Below are 24,462 nucleotides of genomic sequence, written 5' to 3' on the forward strand. Positions count from 1 at the left end.
TCATTAGGAGGAAACTCTTGACATTGATTCTCTCTTTTTGATGTGTGTCAAAAAGGGGGAGAGTGTTGGAGAATGAGAGAATGTTCTAGATAATGTTCAAGGAAGAACATTGAAGAAAATTGGGAAACCTAAGTTAGGTTATCGGATTAACCTAACTTGATTATGGTTTTGTCAAACATCAAAAAGGGGGAGATTGTTGGTGCAACCATAGGTCAAGGTTGACCTGGTTGACCTGACTCGAGTTGACCTGACTCGAGTTGTATTTTGATGTTTGACCTAGGAAGATTGTTGGTGCAACCTTAGGTCAAGGTTGACCTAGTTGAGTTGTATTTTGATGTTTGACACTCGTGGAAGAGTTGTATTCTTGATATGGGACAAGAATAGATGTTTGGGAGATTATTGGTGCAACCATAGGTCAAGGTTGACCTGGTTGACCTGATTCGGGAAAGAGTCCAAGTATGGAGACTTGGCAACGGAAAAAGTCCAAGCAGGGAACTTGGCACTGGAAAAGTCCAAGCAGGGAGCTTGCACGCGAAAAGTCAAGTGTGGAGATTTGGCGCAGGAAAAGTCCAAGTATGGAGACTTGCTGGAAAAGTCCAAGTATGGAGACTTGGCACGGAGAAGTCAAAGAGGGAGCTTGGCACGAGGAAAGTCCTAACTGGGATGTTAGGCGGGTGAAAGTCCGGTGAGTGAAACCAGGCGGTGGGAAAGTCCTAGCTGGGATGTTAGGCGGTGTGGAAAGTCTTGGTGAGTGAAGCCGAGCGGTGGAAAAGTCCTAACTGGGATGTTAGGCGGTTGGAAAGTCCCGTGAGTGAAGCGAGGAGAAAGTCCTAGCGGGATGTTAGGCGGTGTGGAAATCCTGGTGAGTGAAGCCGGTGAAAGTCCGGTGAGTGAAGCCGGGCAGGAAAATCCAGATGGATCGGGGATGATCGGACATCGGTGTTGAGAAAGTCAAGTAGGTCAAAGGTTGACCGGACACTTGACGGGAATTCTAACAAGGAGTGACCGGATGCTAGGAATGAAGTACCAGCAGTCGAGGTTGACCGAATGTTGGTTTGGAAGGCTTGGGACTTGGTGCAGGCAAAACCAAGTCACTAGTTATCTGATCGGTCCGGTGACCGATCGACCGATCGATGTGCTACTGATCGGTATCGATCGATCGTGGACCGATCAGAGCTTCGATCGGCCGTGGCGGCCGATCGAGAGACGATGTCGCGGAAGGAAGGCGAGTTGGGATCGGTGCGTGGACCGATCCGGTTGCTTTGATCGGTCCGCAGGCCGTCGAGTATGAGAATGGTCTCGTCGGTCGATGCGGGACCGATCGGGCGAACTGATCGGTCCATGACGATCGAGTTCTAGCCGCTGCAAGCGGCTAGTTTCTTCATTTCTTCTTCGCAGGTATAAAGGAGACGAGGGCATCTTCTGTAAAAAGACTTCTTCCTCTTCTCTTCTGCTAGAGAACTGCTGTTCTGGTGCTTGAGCTTTGTTGAGCTCTTCTTCGTAAGCTTCGCGTGAGCTTCTTCCTTCGGCTGGGACTCCGACTGAGCTGTTGCTGTGGTTGGCGTCTGAGAAGCTGTTGCTTCTTCAACAGTCGACAAGAAGGCAAGGGTTGTTTACATTTGCTGTGTATTTACTTCTTGCTTCTCTTGTATTTGTACTTCTTATCTTGCTGTTGCAAGAGTATTGTGGCGAGGTTTCTCCACCCAGAAGGAGTGTTCGTATTAGCCGGTTTTCCGGGGTTTCATCCACCGACGGATTGATAGGCTTCGTCCACCTTACGGACACGCCGAGGAGTAGGAGTATCATCTCCGAACCTCGTTACATCGGTTTGTTTTTCTTCTCCTTAGTTTCTTCCTTGTATTTCCGCTGCGACTAACCCTAACTGTAGGAAGAATGCGAGAATTTGGGACGGCTATTCACACCCCCCCTCTCTAGCCGAGTACGAACGATCCTAACACTTATCACCGCATCATAATTGAATTGAGAAAAAAAAATAAAAACTTAATTATTTATTAAAGAGTTTCATATAAAAGACATGATGACTTTAAAGAGATTATTTTTTTTTTAAAATTACATAATTAAACACCTGATGATTTCTTAAAATTATCCATATTTAAAATTTTAATTTTGGAGCTTTAATAAAAAATTTAAAAAAATAGAAAGAAGGTTAATAAAAAAGTTATTACTCTTAATTTTTTTAAAACAAATTAATATCATATTATAAAAAAAATAAGATAGATTAAATTAAATATATATATAAAATAAAACTTAATTATTTTATTAAGACTTTAATATAAAAGTCATTGGCAACCTTAATTTATTTATATAGTTTTTTAATATCCGATTAATCTCTTTAATTTATTTATATAGTTTGTAATTTTTTTTGAGTTTTTTTGGATCCATTAATAAATTTTGACCAAAATATGACTCCAAAGAGCTCAATTTTATTCTTAATTAGTTAATTCACGTCGTTACATGCATAATGGTCCTCTAAATTAATCTAGATTTTTATATTCAATTTTATATAACCTTAATAAAGAATTATAAAATTACAAAAGAATGTTAATAACAGTAGAAAAGAAATATTTTGATATTTTGATTATTTTTTTTAATAACTAATTAGAAGAGAGAAAAATAAAATGAAACAAAATTAAAAAAATAAAAAGTAAAAAAAAAATTACTTTGGCGCTGTTAATCAAAGCATCATTATCTTCGTATATGATTTTGTCAAAACATCATCAGTGTTATTTTTGTTGAAACCTCACCAACTCAGTACTCTAAAGATGAAATATCAATATATTTGATTCAATAGGTTTTTTTCATTCTCTCGAGTCTCACTGTGATAAAAAAAAAAAACTTTTGATTTACGACCCATATCAGTTTAGAAAATTTATTTTAAAATATCAATCTTATTTACTTTTAATAGTTTCATATTTAAATCTAAACATCTCTGATTTATTCTAGAACAATATCAATAGCACTCTCTTTTTTTTCCGTGCTAAAGTTTCAAATTTTCAAAAGTATTAAGCACCAAAACTCATTAATAGAATTTGATAGGTGGATTTTAGTTGAAACTTTATCCAATTGGTTCCTTTCACTTTCTTAAATTTGACTTGCTTTAAAACTTGATTAGTAACCCCGGTCAGTTTAGAAAAATTATTTTAAAAATTCATTCTTCTTTTACTTTTGACACCGTGTTATATTTAGACTTGAACATCTATAATTTACTTTAAAACAACATGAATAATTTTCTTGTACTCTTTTGATCTTGTCCATGCTAAAGTCTCAAAATTTTTGCGACAGTTAAAAGTCATCAATGAGTTTGGACCAGAAACTCATTGCTAGGGGTCAAAAGTAAAGAAGACTAAATTTTTTAAATAATTTTTCTAAAACAATAAAGGCAATGAGTTAAGAGTTTTTAGCATGGTGAGGCTCAAGGGAAGGGAAGAGAAGAAAGCTATTGAAGCAGGTTTTCATTAAATATGACTTATTTAAGTCTATTAATAAATTTCGATCAAAATTTATTGATGACATAAATATTTATAAATTCATGGCATTTTAGTATTGATGAGGTTAAGAAAGTGCAATGAAACTATTAGTGTTGTTATGAAAAATAAATATTTTAAAATAATTTATCTAAATTGATAGAGGTGAAAGAAATTTGTTAAATAAAGTTTGGACTATAACTAACTTATTTAAGTCCATCAATGAATTGTGGTCAAAATTTATCGATGACATAGATGTTTTTGAAATTTTGAAACTTTAGCATGAAGAAGATTAGAAGAGTACAAGAAAACTATTTTTGTTGTTCTAAAGTAAATATATCTAGGTCCAATTATAACATTGTGTTAAGAAGTAAAAAATGTTAAAATTTTAAAATAATTTCTCTAAACGGATAAGGTGCCATAAATCAAGAGATTTTTTTTAATAGGTGGGACTTAGGAGTGTGAAAGAAACATTTTTAATAAAGTTTAGATTAAATTAATTTATCTAGATCCATTGAGTTTTGGTGAAAATTCATTAATGACATAAATGCTTCTTAAATTTTAAAAAGTTAGTATGGATTAAGAGATTCAAAGAAAATTATTAGTACAGTTCTAAAGTAAATCAGAGATGTCTAAGTCCAAACATAAACCCGTGCCAAAATTAAAAAAGATTGAATTTTTAAAATATTTTTTCTAAATTGATGACCAAATTTCTTGATATTCTATTTTTATTTTGAAATACTAAGATGGTAATGCTTTGACAAACACAACACTAAGATGGTGATGATTTGCCATAGTACCAAAGTAATTTTTTAATTTCAATTTTTTTAGTTTTATTTCGCTTTCCTTTTTATCTCTCTTAATTAGCTATTTTTTATTTTTTTAAAAAACTTTTATTAACGTTCCTTTATAATTTTATAATTTTTATTAAGGTTCTAAAAGTGAAAATAAAAATATTGATAAATTTAGAGGACCATTATGAATGGAACTTTGTCGATCTAGAATAAAATTGACTTTTATATAAATAAATTTAAAAAGTTATTCAGAATAAATAATATTAATTTTACTTAAATTTTAAGGTCGTACTTTTATATTTAAGTGATAATTTAATATAACTTTTCCTTATTTTCTTGTAATTAAATATTAAAAAAATTAAAAAAATTAAAATTTTTCCTTATTTTTTAAAATTTAAATTTAAAAAAATTAAAAAAAATTTAAAAAAAGTTTTTAAAAATAAAAAATTTATAAAATATTTTAAAATTAAAAAATAAAATAAATAAATAAAAATTAAAATTTTAAAAATGTAAAAAAATAAAATATATATATAAATATAAATAATATAAAAAATAAAAAAAAACACATAAAAAAGTAAAAAAATATACAAGAAAAAGAAAAGTAAAAAAACATAAAAAAATAAATAATAATATTATTATTATGTATAGTTGATTTTGTAACTGAGGGTAGGTAATACAGTAAAATATTAAACTAAGGTATTCATTAAAACCTTCAAACAAATAAATTTTTGTTCTATTACCTAGGTTGAACTAAACAATATTTGGTTATGTTTTATTACCCATAACCTTGGTTATGTGATTACCTGGTAATTACATAACCAAGATTATACATGATAACTTGAACCAAACGCACCCTAAGATGATGATGATTTGCCATAGTACCAAAGTATTTTTTTAATTTCAATTTTTTTAGTTTTATTTCACTTTCTTTTTTATCTCTCTTAATTAGCTATTTTTTATTTTTTTTTTAAAACTTTTATTAACGTTCCTTTATAATTTTATAATTTTTATTAAGGTTCTAAAAGTTAAAATAAAAATATTGATAAATTTAGAGGACCATTATGAATGGAACTTTGTCGATCTAGAATAAAATTGAGTTTTATATAAATAAATTTAAAAAGTTATTCAGAATAAATAATATTAATTTTACATAAATTTTAAGGTCGTACTTTTATATTTAAGTGATAATTTTATATAACTTTTCCTTATTTTCTTGTAATTAAATATTAAAAAAATAAAAAATATATATATATTTCAATTTTTTTCCTTTATATTTTATTAAACTCTAAAATAAAGAATAAAAATATGTATCCATTTCAGTGAGTATCATGAATTTAATAAACGTATTTTTTTAAAAAAAATTATGCGAAACTATATGATGAAATAATTAAAAAAAAAAATTATTCTATTCCATGATGTCAGATCCTCTAGTTCAGAATCTTCTAGATCAGAATAGACCCGCCTTACATGTTCATTAGTGGGATGAACTGGACTCCACCTATTTAATAGGTGAGGTACAGTTCACCCATCCAATAAAAGATCCAAGATTGATCCAAGGATCTTGGACCAGAGGATCTCGGGTTGTTTAAATAAGAAATTTATTATGTTTACTTTAATTTAGGGATGAAATAGACGAGAAGAGTGTTTTGAAAATTAATTGTGCGCTTTAGTAAAAAAAAAAAAAACTAAAATTAAGAAGGAAAAGATAAATTGCCATTGGTTTTTTTAAATTTTTATTTATTTTGTCTCTCATCATTAGACATGCAATGCATGTATAATTGTTCCTGTTTAAAGAAGCTTCCGGTTGTCATTTCCAAAGAAGCTTCTGCTTCCCCGGGCAATTGTTTCTCAAATATTTAACAAACGAGGTTCAGATTTAATGAATTAATAAACGATAAATCTAAAAATGTTTTGATGGACCGAATCGATTATCTCAGAATTAATCTGCGTAAGAAAACAAAAAAAACAGAAGCTTCTGCTGTTGTTTCTTTTCCCTTTTTCCAACGACCAAATGTCAAAAGCACGTCTTTTAAGATAGGAGAGCAGCAGCAAGGCAACTTGGACTAGAAATTCTTCGATTTCAATGAGAGCGCACAAGAACAGAGTAACGATTTTAAATCATTAAAAAGAACAAAGCAACTAATCCATAAACATGTCGAAGATGCGCCAAACTATATTTCAATGAAATCACACAAGAACACAGCAGCAATTTCAGTTCACGAAACGCACAAGATCAGAAGACAAAAAAAAAAAAAAACCCATAAAAAGCACTAATCTGAAAACCTAATCGAAGTTGAGTCGTCAGACTGTAATTACCAGGTGGGGGGTTACTGTTTAAAGGCGCGGCGGTGCGGAAGCAGATGGAACTGGCCGTGGTGGTTCCTCCGTCTGCGGCCGGCGCTCAGCGAGGCCAGGGCGCGGCGGAGCTTCGCCCAGAGGATCCTCGGCAAGCGCCGCGCCTCCCGGAGTCGCACCCACACGAGGCGGCGCACCCGGAGCAGTGTCCCCCGCGCCCGCTCCCCCGCCGGCCGATTCCGCGAGAAGTGGTAGCTCCGCAGATAGAGCCGCCGCCGCTCCATGTACTCCTCCTGCTGCTCCCACCTGAACATGTACTCCGCCGCCCCGAACACCACCACGGGCTTCGCCACGCACGCCGCCGTCTCCATCCGATCCGCTCTCTCCGCCGCCTCGAAACCGATCACCGAATCGAAATTTCGCGCATTCGATCGGCGATTCGAGGAAGAAGGGGGTGAATTTGAATCAAGGAGAGGGGAGTCGATTCAATGGATCGGGATTTGAAGGAAGAGGAAAATAGCAGCTTTTGCTTTTTTTCTCGCTTTCGCTTTATTTCTACCTCACTCCTCTCGACGCTCGAGATCGGCCGTAGCTCGGCTTCTCGAGCAGCGTCACCGTCCGATCCAGATGCAGTTACGTAACCCTATAATTTATGTTAATTATATTTTTGCACCCCGCCAATAATAATAATAAGCAATAATAAATAAATAAATAAATAATAATAGTGAAAGGGATCGTGAGTCGACGGGTCCGTCAAACGAAAGGAACGCACGCGTGTCATTTTGGATAAACAAAAGTCATTGCGCCACGTCAGATGCTTCGTCATCAACGAACGACTCCTCACCCGCATGCGACATTTGCGTGATTTTGTAATTGTTTCATTAATTATTGCTCATAATTAAGGAAGACGTTTACTAAACAAATTTCATTTGTCGTATTTAATTTTAATGAAAATAATTGTATTACGCGAGACGTGGTTTACTAATCCAGTGCTATTTAATTGCTTAATCATAAATTTGTGGGCATTTAATTATCGGAAACGTTTTTTTTAACAATTGGTATTCAAGGACAAGCTGCTTATAAATATAATGGTGATTAATTAGACTAATTAATATCGACTACTATTTTAAATCTATTATTATAGGCAATCATGAAAAATAAAAGATTAAAATTTACCAAAAGATGAAAGTCAAACCAAAAGATGATCATAATTCGTAAGTCGTTGGCCAATATTTTGACTTCTCGTGGTAATTAACTGCTACTTAATGGGGTTCGAATGGAAAAGCTAAAAAAATAAAGGGGCAAAGTGAAATTTTGCAAACTTGGTATGTTACATGTTCAATCACGTAATATCGAATTGGGACGATCGGTCCGCTTAACTAGAGTTGTCTGCTTCAACCTTCCGTTTACTTGAGTTGATCATTAAATTCATCAATTCACCACCTGCTTCGTTGCTTGTGACCTCGCCTCAGCAGCTCAGCTCAGCTCAGCTCTTCTCTCTTCTTCGCTGGCCTCGCTCTGGCACAAGCGTAAAGGTTCATCCATCTGCTCTTTCCCTTTCGTACGTACACTAACTCCTTTTTTTTCGCGCCTGATCGCACGCCTCCCTCGTCATTGGCATCACCTACCGACGCCCTGCTCCATGGATTCATCAATCGTCTTCTTCACTGCAATCAAGCCATGTTTGTACGGAAGGTAAAAATTAATATTTTAAGTTCCAGAATAATGATGCCTAGCTTGATTTTGTAGACATCTAGAAATAAAATTCTAGGCGAATTAATAATAAATTATTTTAATAGAGGATTGATGTAAGAGACTGTATTGATGAGCTGTCTCATTATACATATTTATAAAATCGAACCAATAATCGTCAAAATTAATCGACTTAAATGGGATTCTTCATACTTTAGTATCAATTAAAAATGATAATAATATTTTAGGAATATTTTTATTTTCAATACTGTCATTAAAGCCACGTAGCTGTTATAACATTAAAGAATTAATTATTTTATTTTAATTGTATCGGTTAAATCCCCTAGTTGGTATAATATAATACTAATAAAATATTGATATAAATAAATGCTAATAGTTCGCGTCCTTATAATATATCAGTCAAAAATCTGAAACTCATAGTATTTGGGTATTTAATTTACTCCTGGCATGGCATATTTAATTAAATTATAATAATAATTTAGTTCATCTTCCTCGTGGATTACCGTGGCAAATGGCAATGGTTACTTTGTGGCCCCGTAGCAGACACACACCTCTGTCTCGCTTCGTTAATCGAGTCCACCGACCCGATCGACGAGCTAAAAGTCAGACACTTCTTCCTCCTCTGCTTCTCCCTCTCTCTCGCGCGCCTACTCTTGTTCTACGGGTGGATAGGGCAGAGTGTTGTTGTTCCAGATTTGCTGTACGTGCTCTGCTTTTTGTTGTGGATGCGCTCCAATGGGGAAGAAGGGGAGCGGCTCGTGGTTGACGGCGGTCAAGCGCGCGTTTAGATCACCGTCCAAGGAGGAGAAGAAGGCCTCGAGGCAAAGAGATGAGGCGCCGGAGCAAGAGGAGGAAGAAAAGGTTTGTTTTTTTTGTTTTTTAACTTCTCTCCTAGAAATGCCGCCTTGCTTGGGCTTTGACTTGGTGCTTCCGGTAGCACAAGCGGGAGAAGCGGAGATGGTTATTCCGGAAGCCGTCGTCGTCGACGAGGACGGCGGACGAGAAGCAGTCAGCGAGGGCGGCGGTTCCGGTGGTGGGGACGGCGGAGCAGAGGCACGCCATTGCTTTGGCTGTGGCCTCGGCGGCGACGGCGGAGGTGGTGCGTCTCATCCGGCCGTCGGCAGACAGCTTCGTCAAGGAGCGCTACGCCGCCGCCGCCGTCTTCATCCAAACAGCTTTTCGAGGTTATCTGGTACGAACACGTCGTCTTCTTTTGGGCATTAAAGCGAACACCTGGTGCGCCTGCATCTGAAATGGTTTTTGGATTTGAAATTCGCTGGCGAAGGCGAGGAGGGCGCTCCGGGCGTTGAAGGGGCTGGTGAAGCTGCAGGCGTTGGTGAGGGGGCACAACGTCCGGAAGCAGGCGAACATGACCCTGCGATGCATGCAAGCTCTGGTCAGGGTTCAGGCCAGGGTCCGAGACCAGCGAATGCGGCTCGCACATGAGTCGGCGGCGGCGGCCTCCGCCATCTCCCACGGTAGCAACAAATCCTCCTTCAGCTGCGACACCTCTCTGTGGGACTCCAAATTCGTTCAAGACCTCGCCGAGAGGCGATCCATGGTTAAAACCTAGATCCAACCCTTGTTGCTCCGAATCACATTCCTTGCTTTGCCCTAATTCTTAGCATCGCAGTCGAGGGAAGGGAGCAGCTTCGCTGACGATTGGGACGACCGGCCGAGAACCGTTGAGGAGATCGAGGCCATGTTGCAACTCCGGAAGGAGGTGGCGCTGAAACGAGAGCGGGCGCTCTCGTACGCCTTCTCTCATCAAGTAAGCAGATCTGGGATCTGATCGCTTCGTCTCTGTTCTGTACATATCAATAATCAAATGTCTCTTGAAAAAGCTGTGGAGATCGGATCGTAACGCTGGGGAGTCGGAGAAGGACGGCGAGGCGGAGTCGGTGGGGGAGGATCGGGAGGCGTGGAAGGACCGGCGGATCGCGTCGAGATCCTCTTTTGATAACAGAGTCAGTAGCAGGGCGGCGAGAACCTCCACAGACAAACGGGATCCTATCAAGACGCTGGAGATCGACGCTGCTCGCCCTTTTGCCTATTGCTCCGCCCCGGCCAACAACCTCCGCAAGTCTCCGCCGGTGCCGCAGCATCCTCGCTCGCCTCTCCACCGCGCGCACCACCACTCGCCTGTCACGCCATCGCTGTCCAAGACGCGGCCTTTGCAAGTTCGCTCAGCCAGTCCTCGCTGCGGCAGGGAGGAACGGAGCTTCTACGTTACAGTGGAGACGCCCAGCTATTACCAGCACCAGCACCAGCACCAGCACTACCAGGGTGGCGCGCCTGCGCAGCAACACCAGGCAGTGGCGGTGCCGAACTACATGGCGGCGACGGAGTCGGCGAAGGCGCGGGTGCGGTCGCAGAGCGCGCCTCGGCAGCGGCACGCGATGCCGGAGCGCGACTGTGGATCGGCCGGGTCCGCCGCTAAGAAGCGGCTTTCCTTCCCGGCTCCGGCCCCGTACTCACAGAGCCTGCGGAGCCCGAGCTTCAAGAGCGCGGCGGGGCAGTTCGCCGGCGACTACCACTCCAACGTGTCGTCCTCCTGTAACGACAGCGTCTTCGGCCGCGAAGTGTCCCCGGCGATGGCTCCGGTGATCCTCCGGCGGTGGCTCCGGTGATGGGGGCTCCGGTGATCCTCCGGCAATTGCGATTTCGCCACTTTCTGCTTCAAAATTGCCGCTTTGTTTTTTTCCTTCTAATCTCTCAGTTGCTGTAGTTGCGATCTTAACCGGAGGGCGCCGATCGCTCCTTCAATCGGCAATTCGCCATTGATATGAAATCATGGGAATGTGTGTTCCATCTCCGGCTCTGAGCACTACGATAATAATAATAATATCTAGGAAGTGAGAGAGGAGGGCGACCATTGGTAGAAGAACTCCATCGACTTGATTTTTATTAATTTTTAAACTGCTGATCCTGATCACTTTCATTTATTTTGACTGAGCTTGTTCGACTTGAAGTATCAAGTATCGATTTCTATGATCAATACTTTCTTACTGTGTGCGTCCGCATATTCTTTCTCTGTGCTTTGTATTTTTTATTTTTCGAGCAAACGGAATCAATTCAATCAAATCATTACAAAATACATTCGGCAAAAGTTACATATAAAAATGCACCTTTAATTTTAAAAATTATGATCGGCGAATTAATAAACCACATAGTTAAATTTTTAAAATATTCAAATCATATACTTAAAATCAAGTATTCAATTTTATTTTTACCCAACTAAATGGATTATTACAGTATAGTAGATTAAAAAAATTTAATTTATGTTTTAAAATTATTATTTTCAATATGATATATGAAATGATATGAAATACATATTAGTCTAGTCCACCGTCATATTAAAAATAATAATTTTTTAATTATATTTATACTCTAATATTAATTTAACAAAATATATTAAAAATAGTAATTTTCATTTTCAATTGAGTTAAATTTCACATGAAATATTAAACAATCATAAAATTATTGATTGACAGATTTAATATAAGAATCAACTAGAAGGAGAAATAAAATAAATATTGGATAGGTCGATTAATCGGAGTGTTAATTTGGATGGATCATGTCAGATTTTTTTTTTAAAAAAAATTCTCAACTTAAACCTGACATACACTTGAATACAATATGAAACCCTTAAACCTGATGAATCCAAACCCGACCCTAATAAATCAATTCAAAACCTTTTTTTTATATTTTCACTATAATTATTCATTTTTATCTCAATATTTCATCATTATTACAGTAAACATTAATATTAATATATATATAAATATATTAATTTTTAAAATAAAATTTAATTTACTCTAAAAATATATTAAAACCTAAATTCAGATGAACCCACTTCCATCAGATAAAACAAAAATTAATCTGAAAATTTTTCAATATGAACCCAATCTAAATCTAAAAATACTCTATCCAATTTGATATTTTTCTGATTGACTAGGATCGTTCTTTATTCTCACCCACAATAATACACGTCTGGGCCCCAATTGGCTCCTACTTTGGAGGCAAGTGTAGGGTTAGATAAAACAGTGGGTAGAATACAGTGAGGCTAACACCCTTCGATAATTGGAAGCGGAATGAAATGACACCTCTTAAATTCACGCGTCGTCCCAGAGAAGTTAACTTGTCGTCGCACGGCGTCCCGAAGAAGCCACGGCAAGTGCTACTCCGGCGTCGAACGCCTCGACGACGATACCATTTCCGTTTGTTTGTTTATCGTATTCTGATTGCCATTTACCTTCGCGACGATGAAGCGGCTTGACTACTTGTCGGCGACCTCGTCTCTGGCGTCCTCGGTCGTTCCCTCTGCCAGCGCGGCGTTCTTTCACCAGTTTGTGCCCATCAGCTTTGTGAGACCCGGCATTGCGCCGCCCTCTCCGTCTGCATCTGCCGCTTCAGTTTGATCTCTGTCTCCCGCCTCCGCCATCTTCCACGCTCAACCCCTCTCGCAGCCCCTTCCAGCCTTTGCCACTGCCGACGCTGCCGCCTCGGATGGCCTGCCTCAGGGCAAGACACATCGCCTCTTTTCTTCCCCGCCAGTCCTTGCGGCGGCGAAAGTGAAACCAGAGGCTTAAACGGAGAGCAGCACGGAGGGGATTGGCGACGACGCCGATGATCTCTTCAATGCCTACATGAACTTGGGACTGTTTTGACGCGCTCAACGTGTCGGCGACGGAGGAGAAGCCCGAAAATTTGGGCAGCGGCAGGTTAATCCTTCAGAGGAGGATCAGGGAAGGTAACAAGAGCGGCGCCGCAACCGCGAATCATTTCGGAAGCCTTTTCATGGACAGTCTCATAGGAAAGCTTCAGGACGCCATGACCAACAACACCTCAAGCTCGGAGTTCAACAGCGCCGAGATGAAGAAGATTCTGGCGTACAAGAAGCTCGCAGAAATGGCAGAAACAGATCCAAAGAGAGTCAAGAGGTGCTTTTCCTTCTCCAAAATTCCGACTTTTGATTCTTCTCAATTTTCATAAAATCTCAAACGGCTGCTGAATCTCCATCAGGATATTGGCGAACAGGCAATCAGCAGCAGCTCGATCGAAGGAGAAGAAGCTGAGGTACATCTCAGAATTGGAGAACAAGGTGCAAGCTTTGCAGACTGAAGCATCTATAGTATCTGAGCAATTGAACTCGTTGCAGCTATGAGTTCATATTGGCTGATTGTCATGGTAATTACTTCATGGCTTATGAACTCTTTGACCAGAGAGGAATAACAGCACTGAAATGTCAGAACAATGAACTTAGGATTTGTCTTAAAGGCATGGAACACCAGGCGAAATTAAGAGATGGTATTTTCTTTCGTTATTTTGATTTTTATCTTTTTCATTAGTGTAATATTTGTGGCACTCTCCTGGTCATATTTGTAGCCATCAATGAAGCACTAAATGCAGAGGTCCAATGACTGAAAAATGCAGAAAAATCCCTGAGTCATTGACTCTCAAAGAGTACTACAAATACGGATGAATTCTCTAATCTAATCATCTCCATCAGTTGCAATTGTAGCAGCTACAAACAACAGATGAATGTTGAACTTGAGCAAGACTGCAATTGCAGATGAATGTTTTTATTCTTCTTCATGCAAATTCAATGAATGCTTTAGCACTATTTGGTTGCTTGCATGACCCTGCGATGCATGCAAGCTCTGGTCAGGTTGCTTATTTACTTATGCCTCAAGACTAAGGCAAGCACATCATAGCTCGTGTGACCTGCAACTCAAGGCCGGCTGGAAACCATGCATTAGCATCATCTTGAGAACCAAATCTATTTAGCATGTCGATCAGCACAAAATGATGAATTTCATAGAGCAAACATTTCAATTTTCAGATCCTAACTTTAAGCAAACACATCTTAATTATATTTTAAACATACAGTATGGCCACTAGTCATTACCTTTCCCCTTATCATGGACTCAACTTAGGAGCTCGTTGAGTCTTATTAGGATGCTTTATATATTCGATATGCAACAAAACACATCGTTATGTTGCCAAGAGCTGTCAATGCTGACTGAAGAGTTACCAATACCTGCAAAGCGTGGAAACTGATCAGGGCTCAGGTGAGGCCAGACTTCCTAATCAACTTCTGTTGCCAAAATATCCAGAATAGGTTCGAATGGCATCTGACTCAAAATGTACGTGTAGACAACTAAACTTGAAAGGCAAATGCACGAGTCATGTTTCTTTCAACAGTCGAGAGATGCTCATGGTTATTTGAAATCCAATGCAGAAAGAAACCACAAGCAAGTAATAAGTTCGAATTAAGCGGCCACATTGACAATTATTCCCTTACTCATTGCTGATTGAGTCAAGCAATTTCTCCGTATCGGAACTTACAACCACATTCTCCATCTTCAAGCGTCGCCGAATACCTGGGCTCTTCATCCCGGCATTCGCGTATGTTCTTATGAGGCTTTCAAACACCTCCGGTCCTAGGTTCTTTTGTACCTTCTGTAGAAGCTCAATGAATTCCTCAGCAGCTGAAACATCCTTCATTTTCTCAAAGTACGCCATTATGGCAGTAATGGCCTCACTAGGAGGAACCCAAATTCTGCCTAGGCTTCTACCCTTCTTAATTGCACGGTCAGCGCACCAGTGTGCCTTTTTTATGTCCTCATTCTTAAGATGGTAATTCATAAAGATCTCCCATGTTTTAGGATTGAGTCTTCCACCACGCTCCTTTGCATGTTTCTTGAAATCGTTGGCTTTATCTAGCATTCCTTCATCGATATAAGCTTTGATCAATACGTTAGCAATTCGGATATCATATGATGCGTGCTTGTTATCCCATTCTTTGAAACATTCCTCAGCGCCAGATAGATCCTTCAGATTGACCAATGCCTGGATCATATTCAGATAGCTCATGTTTACCATCTTCGGACGTGCCACCTTCATCGCTCGCCATACTCGATGCACTTCCACAAGGTTGCCCGTGCGGCCATACAGAGTGATGAGGAATTGATAGGCAACAGCATCATGAGTCGTGTTCATCTTTTCTAGCTCCTTCAGAGCATCCTCTGCTTTCTGAAACATGCCAGCATCAACATAAATTGAAGCGAGATTACTGTAAGTTGTCCAATCAGCCTCAACTCGCCCATCTCTCTTCATCTCTTCTATAACCCGCTCAACCTCAGGGATATCTTTCATGGCAGCAAAAGACCGCATCCAGATATTGTAAGTGAAACAATCCGGCGTTACATCATTGGCTTTCATCTCTTGAATGATGCTTGAAATCTTTCCTTGCTGGTCAGTTTTAGAGTACAGGGTCATCAAGCTGTTATAGGCCATGGGGCTTGAAGCAAACCCCAATTCCTTCATTTTGTCCATGAGAGCTTCTGCCTTCTCAGATAGCAGTTCTTTGCAGTAGCAGTTGAGGAGCGCACCATATGTGAGATGATTTTTAGAGTCATCTGGAAGATTGACAAAGTACTCTTCGGCTGAAGAAATTCCTCTTGCCTTAGCAACAAGATCGAGATGAATTGCTTGATCACTCACTGTCAAATTCATTCCTCTTTTAGACATGACCTCTGATAGCTGAAATGGTATCAACGGGGGTCAGCAAGTTCTTGTTATGAGATAGGAAAAACAAGGAAACTAAGCTGAAATATAGTAAATTCACAAACACAAAGAGAAGTTGGTGTTTGTTTAGCCTTACTAGTTACTGATACGGCAATTTGTGCATGTGTTGAATAAGTTAATGTGTTAAGTAAGCTGGTAGTATCTGCGTCTGAATTCTAAAGCGTACTCCATCAATTATAACATGCAAGCATATCAGTTGTCATGCAACATATAGAAGACATATTGATGACCTGAGAAATAGTCAACTCTTTAGATTCATTTAGCATACAAAAAGGCATGCTTACGACCTAAACATGTAATCAGGTTTTAATCATTGCTTCATACTTTGACATCATTCATTTATCACCATTTTCATTGGTTTCAAAGTGATCTCAGATAACCATATGAGTTCATTGAGCAAACAAATAGATGAGTGTTAACTTCAAGCAGGATTTATAACTGTGAGACTACCAAAACACGCACGCCCTCTAATTTAGAACATTTGAAAAACAAAATCTGATATGTAATGGAACTTCATCCTCTTCAACTTCTTCTAAACCCAAAGCAAACAACAGAAGGTTCAGATTTTTTTTTTCCTTGTTGCAAAAGTAGCACCTGATTGAAATTTTAATTTTATATATAAAGCAATTTCGAATCTCATTGGAAAAAAAAGGCCAAGTCAATTACTAAAATTTCATAAGTTGACTAAATTCACCCAATTGGAACCTTAGACCTGTAAGTAATGGGAATCAGGGCATTATCATGATCTTTGCGATTCAGATCGTAAATCTAAATAGGTCATGAATCAATGATATGCCACAATGCTTACATCAGGTGACCTCCAATGGAGTCAAGCATATCAAAGACCTACTTTTAGGAAGAGTGTCATCAAGTCCATGTCTAAGTTATGTCGTATTTGGTTTGTAATTGCTAGTAACTGATTCTAGTTTTCTATATATGCGATCAGTCTTCATTGGTTCCTTGCTGAGTTTAGGACGACTGCCGATCCTAGCTTACATATACACATGACATGGTTTGATTTCTTTCTGTGAGTAATTTTTAAGATTGACGGACCTAGATCTAGAGCTGAGATGCAATTGACCTTGGTGTAAATCACAGACTGCCAAGATGTGAATCTTTCTCGCTTTACTCTTCAGCAATCATCTTCCACTAAATATTTTGATAGCTTCCTTTCTTTCCATATCCAGATTTTCTGATCCATCTTTCATGAGATTTTGAGTTATTTCTATGAATTTAACTTACACATGCTTGAGTAATTGCAAATCTACTTTTTCTACAGCCAATTTAGTCCTCGTTCTCAAGGTTTTTTCTTGAATACATGATCCTGCTTCATGTATGTACAAGTCTAGTTTGCTCTAAACCTAAGAAATGTCTATAGCTCATTCTCGATAATTAGTGCCACTGTAAATCTTAATCAAGAGATAGCAAGTCTATCTTTGTATCATAAATAGGCTGAAAGTCTCACACAGAATTTCGTATAACACTTAAACCAATCAAAAAAATCTTTTCAGCAGATGTAGTTGTTAACATTGACTCATAATATCATCCAAAAGCATCAGTCATGACTGTTAATCATGTAATTGAAGTATCCAAGTTGGTGATATAATTACAAACATATATAACTAAACAAAATAGTTCAGCTCACATGTATAGTCTTATATCATATTGTTGGCATAAATCATGATCTGAAACCTGAAGATAGAAAATCATGTTTACTTCTATCTCAAATCAGGCGAAGCATAAAATTTGCTGGTTCCTTGAGTAATCAAGAGAAAGCTCCACGATTGATAGAACTGTAATGGACTTTCAAAACCAACCAGGCAATTCACCAAATTCGACATGATATTTGATCAGCTCAGGAACAACAGAATGAGTTGGATTACCCAAAAGATTTGCAACCAAGTTCACGGATTATATCGAGCACGTCGATAGGCAGGAACTGAGAGTATTTCAAAAACAATTTCCATGACCAATCAAGCAGGATCCTTCCTTTATTTCGTCCCAGGAACAATTTCTATCCAAGAGAAAGAGAGAGAGGTTAGATAGGTACCTTGAGGGCGGGGCGGAACAGCTTGTGATCACGCAACCTGCGGATGGCGGCGCCAACCTCCCATTTATGGACGCGCTTGTGGCTCTTGAGGAACTCCTCGAGCTTATTCCGCACGGTCATGGGGGAGTTGCCCTCCCGGAAGAGGCGCCTGTAGAGCGCCTCCTCTAGGAACTTACCTGATCGCTTCGCTAACTCTCTCGTCTTCGGCGCCAACGCCATCGACTCCCACTCAAGTCTCTCTCCGCCGCGAGTCTCTCTCCTCCACGCTCCAACCTCAAGTCTCTCTCCGCCGCCGACGGTTTTAGGGTTTTTTTGGTTTATTTGCTGGAGATTGGGTCGACAGTAAAAAAAAGATTCCGCTTTCCCTCTAAACCTAATTGGAGGTCGAAAATAAAAAATTATGAAAAAATTTATATAATAGATTTTTTTCTTCTATTTATTTCATTAAAAAAAAGAATGAATTACTTGCTTTATTTATCTATAAGCATATGAATTTAAAAATCTATGCGTGGATATTTATTTATCGAAATATATCATTTGATTTCTATGATAAAAACAATTTTTGATATATCAATTTCTAAATTATAAATACAAATTATTATTCGGTCGATCATTTTTAAAATTTTAATTTTTAAATTAGTGATAAGAATATTCGATCTTTAAATTAGAGAAGTTTTACATTAGTTTTTAAATTTATGAATATATAATATTTATTGGGGCGTAATTATAGGTGGGTTGATGAACTTCAATAGGTAAATAAATAAGTCATGATACGATCCTTAATAACCACCAACATCACGATGCATGCAGGATCTGATATGTTCTATGTTCCGGGACAATGACCTAATGGAGTCTTTTAATAAAATAATTAAGAAGTTTAAGGTTTGAATTTTAATTGAAGCGCATTGTTAGTGAGTTTCTCTACAATGACATGCATGTCAATGACGATTATTTGGATGGTTTTTCAGGAGCATTTCTTGATTTATCCTAGTTATCAGTGGTACTTCAGCGGATCGAGCTGGTCAGATTAGTCAATTCAAAAAATTAAATATATGAATTAAAAAATTAAAGATCTCTTGAAGACACCTCTATTGTTATCTTTATTTTTTTTTAACTTATAGTTAAGTCAATTAAATTTTATCTTTAGGGTACAGGGATTATGCTATAGTGTTCAAGTTAAAAAATATTTAAAATAAAAAAAAATTAGATGCTTACGAGGTATAGTATATTGTATTTAGGGTGCTTAATTTTATTTTATTTTATTTTGTTAAGGTTTGGGTTTATGATTTAAGGTTTGAGATTTAGGGTGCGTTTGGTTCAAGTCATCATGTATAACCTTGATTATGTGATTACCAGGTAATCACATAACCAAGGTTATAGGGAATAAAACATAACCTAATGTTGTTTGGTTCAACTTAGGTAATGTAACAAAAACTTGTTTGTTTGAAGGTTTTAATGAATACCCTAGTTTAATATTTTACCGTATTACCCTCGGTTACAAAACCAACTATACATATTATTATTATTATTATTATTATTTATTATTATTATTATTTATTTATTTATTTATTTATTAATATTTTTTTACTTTTCTTTTTCCTGTATATTTTTTTACTTTTTTATGTGTTTTTTTATTTTTTAATGTTTTTATATTTTTATATTATTTATATTTATATTTTTTTTATTTTTTTATATTTTTTGAATTTTAATTTATTTATTTTATTTTTTATTTTAAAATTTTTATAGATTTTTTAAATTTTTAATTTTTTTAAAATTTAAAAAAAAAATTAAATTTTTAAATTTTTATAATTTTTTAAATTTTTTAACATTTTTAAAATTTTTATTTTATTTTTTAAAATTTTTAAATTTAAATTTTTATAATTTTTTTTATTTTTTAACATTTTTAAAATTTTTATTTTATTTTTTAAAATTTTTATTTTTTATTTTTTAAATTTTTATTTTTTTATTTTTTTAATTATTTATTTTTTAAAAAATTAAATTTTTAAATTTTTAAAATATTTTTTTATTTTTTTACATTTTTTTATATTTTTTCTCTTTTTTTCATGTTTTTTCTTATCGGAGGGTATTTTTGGTAAAAAAAATTCATTAACCCCGGAATCAACAAAAACCTTAGTTTTATGAGGTTTTCCGATTCCGGGCTGCATGACCCTTTTGCTGACGTGTCGGGCATGGAACATTACTTGGGAATCATCAAATACCTAAACCAAACAAGGTTTTTGTTGATAACCTTGGATGGATAACTAAGGTTATCAAGAATAACCCTGAACCAAACGCACCCTTAGGGTTTAGTTTTTATGGTATAGTATTTAAGGTGCTTAATTTTTTTTTAGGGTTTATGATTCAGAATTTGAGGTATAATATTTAAGATTTATGATTTAAGGAATTAAAAATAAAAAACACAAAAAAGAATAATGCTAAAAAAAATAACGCTCTAAGCCATTGGATCAATTACAAGTGCCTCAAGCGGGCACGGACATATATATATACATAATTTTTTTAGTCTGCACATTCATCCGGTGCACACTTCTCGTTGATCCTCATGTTAAAATTAATAAATAGAAGAAAGAAATAATATAAATTTTTTTGATAATCTTATTACTAAAGCCAATAGGCTTATTTATACAAATTGTCTAAAACAATAATGGAAAGATTAAATAAGGCATATAATCATAATAATTATAAACATAGTAATATAATAGACTTGGAAATATTATTTTTCCCATTTGATTCATGTCGATCTTGATTGTGTGTCAAATATAATAAATCTCAATTGATTGAAATCAATTAGAGATTATTTCCATTATTGTCATTACCCCTTGACAAACTCAATGGGAGTGTCTGAACGTTCAGTTTGAGTGCTAACTTGGTGAAACGTTGTCTAGATAATGACTTAGTAAATATATCAGCAATTTGATCTTCCGTAGATATAAGAAACTGAAAGTTGTCGAGTTGCCACACGCTCACGAACAAAATGAAAATCAATCTCTACATGCTTGGTATGAGCATGAAAAACAGGATTTGCCACAAGATAAGTTGCTCTAATATTATTACACCATATTTTAGGCGTAGTAGTTGGAAAAAAAATGTAATTCTGAAAGAAGAGATTGTAACCAAATAATTTCTGAAGTTGCGTTAGCGATAGCTTTATATTCAGCTTCAGTATTCGAGCGAGAGACTATAGGTTGCTTCTTTGAAATCCAAGAAACAAGATTTCGCCTAAGAAATATAACATATCCATTAGTAGAATGTCTATCTTCGAGAGATCTAACCCAATTTGCATCATTGTAGGCAATCAACTCTCGTAAAGATTGACGATATAAAAGAAGACAATGTAGAATAGTGTCTTTGAGATATCGAAGAATTCTAACACCTTCCTAATGATGTTCAGTAGGAGCATACATAAATTGACAGACACGATTCACAACGAAAGCAATATAGGGTCATGTAATTGTGACATATTATAGAGCACCAACAATACTACGGTAGATCTGGGGGTCAGACATAGAAGAGAAGGATGAAGGTGCAGTGAAACCACCCTCAATGATTGGTGTGGAGATAAGACGTGCATCATCCATTTTAGCTCGTTGTAGAAGCCTAGTAATGTATTTGCTCTGAGAGAGAAGACAACCTTCAGAATGTGAGAGAAACACTATGCCAAGGAAAAAACGAGCATTGCCAAGATCTCGAATATGAAACTCTTGACGGAGAAGATGTAGTAAAGTAGTAATGTCGTTTGGATCACTACCAGTTATTAATATATCATCCACATAAATCAGAACAAATATTGAAAATTTCTCATTACATTTGTAAAATAGGGAAGAGTCTGTTTTTTAGTCAGAAAATCCCTGAGTATGAAGTCGGGTAGATAGACGATGAAACCATGCACGAGGTGCTTATCGAAGACCATATATAGACATCTGAAGTTGACACACATGTGTTGAAAGTTGTAGGTGGATGAATCCAGGAGGTTGCTCCATATAAACAGTTTCTTCAAAGTGTCCATGAAGGAAAGTATTGGAAACATCTAATTAGCGAATTGACCAATTGAAACTTACAACTATAGATAGTAGCAATCTGATAGTTATAATTTTGATGACTGAACTAAAAATATCAATAGAACCATCTGCACGATACTTAATTCGGTAAACCCATTTAGAGCCCACAATATTCATAGATGGGGTACGAGGGACTAAGCTCCAAGTTGCATTACGAAGAAGAGCATCAAATTCTGTAGCCATCGCAGCACGCCAATTTGAATCTCCCAGGCATCCGACTGCATCCTCGAGTGCCCTAATTCTTAAAAGTGATTTGGGCTACCCGGAGGTGCATCCTAGCGCTTGGACTTGTGAGGGTCGCCTAGAAGTGTGCATCGAATGAGTGTGCAAGGTAGTAGAGTTCTCACTCTCTATTATATATATATATATATATATATATATATATATGAAAATGTTAGTCTGCACACCTTTATCCTGCACACTCCTATGTGACCTTCTGCGATTCGGACACCCGGGAGTGCTCCCGAGCACCTAGATCTGTGAGGGTCATCTAGGAGTGTGCAGGATAAGGGTATGTAGGGTATCATCTCTCTCTTTATATATATACATTTAGTCCACAAAATAAAATATAACCTATAAAACAAAGTTAGCACGATAATAAAATAAATTTATTATGACTTAGATCCTATCTCACCAAGACCAGGATCTAGTCATGACCTCAACTTAGACTTCCAAAATGGATCTAAGTTGGATCGACCCCTACAGTAACGCTCGGGCTCGTCCTCACTGGATCTCTCTTCTCCAGTTGTTTACCTGACCTTTACATACTAAACATTTGGTCCTACAGACCTGTTTGGACTTTTTCTGGTCATACTTAGTGTCTGATCAATCTAATTAACTAAGACTTATTTGCAACACTGAGTTAGCACAATATATATAAAATAGTAAAGTAAACCAGTGTTAGCAGTATTAAGAATTCGCTAGTCCGATCGACCGTGGTCACACATGCTTAGAGTTTACTCTTCTAAAAATTCTCATTACCTAAGTTTACCTCCCCTAGGGTTGTCTGACTTCACTCACTGTGGCTTCCATTGCTTGACTTTACTCACTAAGACTACCAGGATGGTACACTTGGATAGCAACACTAGGTAGTGGTGGTGCCGAACTACATGGTGGCGATGGAGTCAGCGAAGGTACGGGTGCAATTGCAGAGCGTGCCTCGGCAGCGGCACGGGACGCGGGAACACAATCGTGGATCGGTTGGGTCCACCGCCAAGAAGAGGCTTTCATTCCAGATGTCGAACCCGTACTCACAGAGCCTGCGGAGCTCAAGCTTCAAGAGTGTGGCGGGGGCGATTCGTCGGCGACTACCGCTCCAACGTGTCGTCCTGCTACAATGACAGCGTCGATGGTGGCGAAGTGTCCCCATCCTCCACGACAGACCTCCGACAGTAGCTCCGGTGAGCCTCCGACCCCTGCGATTTCACCACTTTCTGCTTCTAAATTGTCGTTTTTTTCCTTCTAATCTCCGAGTTATTGTAGTTGCGATCTCTAATCGAGAGCCGAGCGCTCATCCAATCGACAATTCGCTATTGATGGGAAATCATGGGAATGTGCGTTCCATCTCGGGCTCTGAGCACTATGATAAGAGCATATGTAATTGGGATTTATCATACAGGGTTTATACTATAAACCTCATCACCTATTGCATAGGTGGAATTTATAATTTTTTATAAATCTATCTCAAAATCTTGGGATATAAAAAATATATATAAAGAAGATCTATATTCTCACTCTTGATCCTACTGTATGTCCATTGAGGTTTTTAAAAATAGTGAGATTTTTAATTTTTAATGTGACATTAATATGACGTAACATAAATTTTTATAAGACGTTTACAAATAGATGCCCTAATAATAATATATATAGGAAGTGAGAGAGGAGGGCGACCATTGGCAGAAGAACTCCATCAACTTGATTTTTAAACTTCTGATCCTGATCACTTTCATTTATTTTGACGTTTAATTCGATCCTGTGAGTCTGTGACTGTGCAGGTCACTAACATTTTTTTTTAAGTTTTTTTATATTTGTTTTTTTATAAATTTTTTAAGTTCGGACTATGTCAATAATATTTTATCTTTATAATTTAAGATTAACTTACAGTAAAAAAAACATTTCAAACTGATTTTTTTTAGATGTACAGTCTAAAATATTTAGGATAGCATTGTTATATATATATATAAATTTTGGTATACCATCATCAAATTCTAAACACCCGGTGTGTATTTAATTTTTGTTTATTTTAATTTTTTTATACTTAATACCAAAATCTTATTAGCATAATTATAAAAAAAATAAAAATAAAAAAAATTACTGTATACAACTGCACACAATACTTAGGGTGCGTTTAGTTTAGAGATTATTTTTGATAATCATAAAGGTATGTTTGGTTGGAAATTATCTTGATAATCTTGATTATCTATTTAAGATTATCAACAAAAACTCTATTTAATTTA

At 37.0% G+C, this 24,462-nt stretch overlaps 3 protein-coding genes and 1 pseudogene across 3 annotated transcripts; 2 read left to right on the top strand and 2 right to left on the bottom strand.

The window, feature by feature from the left end:
- Positions 1–6,419: 6,419 nt before the first annotated feature.
- Positions 6,420–7,089, bottom strand: LOC122016497. The gene has a single exon (XM_042573817.1). It carries the CDS (start codon positions 6,943–6,945, stop codon positions 6,607–6,609), a length of 339 nt encoding a protein of 112 aa, XP_042429751.1. The 5' UTR covers positions 6,946–7,089; the 3' UTR covers positions 6,420–6,606.
- Positions 7,090–9,011: 1,922 nt separating this feature from the next.
- Positions 9,012–11,102, top strand: LOC122017208 (protein IQ-DOMAIN 18-like). Its single transcript, XM_042574763.1, has 5 exons — positions 9,012–9,148; positions 9,225–9,479; positions 9,573–9,848; positions 9,921–10,058; positions 10,132–11,102. The coding sequence occupies exons 1-5, from the start codon at positions 9,023–9,025 to the stop codon at positions 10,915–10,917; spliced, it is 1,581 nt and encodes a 526-aa protein (XP_042430697.1). The 5' UTR covers positions 9,012–9,022; the 3' UTR covers positions 10,918–11,102.
- A 1,153-nt stretch (positions 11,103–12,255) lies between these two features.
- On the top strand, positions 12,256–13,829 carry LOC122015040 (annotated as a pseudogene).
- Positions 13,830–14,087: 258 nt separating this feature from the next.
- Positions 14,088–18,273, bottom strand: LOC122015039 (pentatricopeptide repeat-containing protein At1g60770-like). The gene is made up of 2 exons (XM_042571678.1): positions 17,931–18,273; positions 14,088–15,835 (listed from the first exon to the last, which is right to left on the bottom strand). The coding sequence occupies exons 1-2, from the start codon at positions 18,147–18,149 to the stop codon at positions 14,591–14,593; spliced, it is 1,464 nt and encodes a 487-aa protein (XP_042427612.1). The 5' UTR covers positions 18,150–18,273; the 3' UTR covers positions 14,088–14,590.
- Positions 18,274–24,462: the final 6,189 nt, after the last annotated feature.

Source organism: Zingiber officinale, chromosome 8B, assembly GCF_018446385.1.
Source record: "Zingiber officinale cultivar Zhangliang chromosome 8B, Zo_v1.1, whole genome shotgun sequence".
Taxonomy (NCBI): domain Eukaryota; kingdom Viridiplantae; phylum Streptophyta; class Magnoliopsida; order Zingiberales; family Zingiberaceae; genus Zingiber; species Zingiber officinale.

Bases quoted from the DNA above. Each gene is read 5' to 3' on its own strand.
- LOC122016497 (XM_042573817.1), bottom strand. From the start codon at position 6,945: ATGGAGACGGCGGCGTGCGTGGCGAAGCCCGTGGTGGTGTTCGGGGCG.
- LOC122015039 (XM_042571678.1), bottom strand. From the start codon at position 18,149: ATGGCGTTGGCGCCGAAGACGAGAGAGTTAGCGAAGCGATCAGGTAAG. The intron at 15,836-17,930 runs GTACCTATCTAA...ATACCATTTCAG, and splicing joins TGTTCCGCCCCGCCCTCAAG to CTATCAGAGGTCATGTCTAA.
- LOC122017208 (XM_042574763.1), top strand. From the start codon at position 9,023: ATGGGGAAGAAGGGGAGCGGCTCGTGGTTGACGGCGGTCAAGCGCGCG. The intron at 9,149-9,224 runs GTTTGTTTTTTT...TGCTTCCGGTAG, and splicing joins AGCAAGAGGAGGAAGAAAAG to CACAAGCGGGAGAAGCGGAG. The intron at 10,059-10,131 runs GTAAGCAGATCT...CTCTTGAAAAAG, and splicing joins CGTACGCCTTCTCTCATCAA to CTGTGGAGATCGGATCGTAA.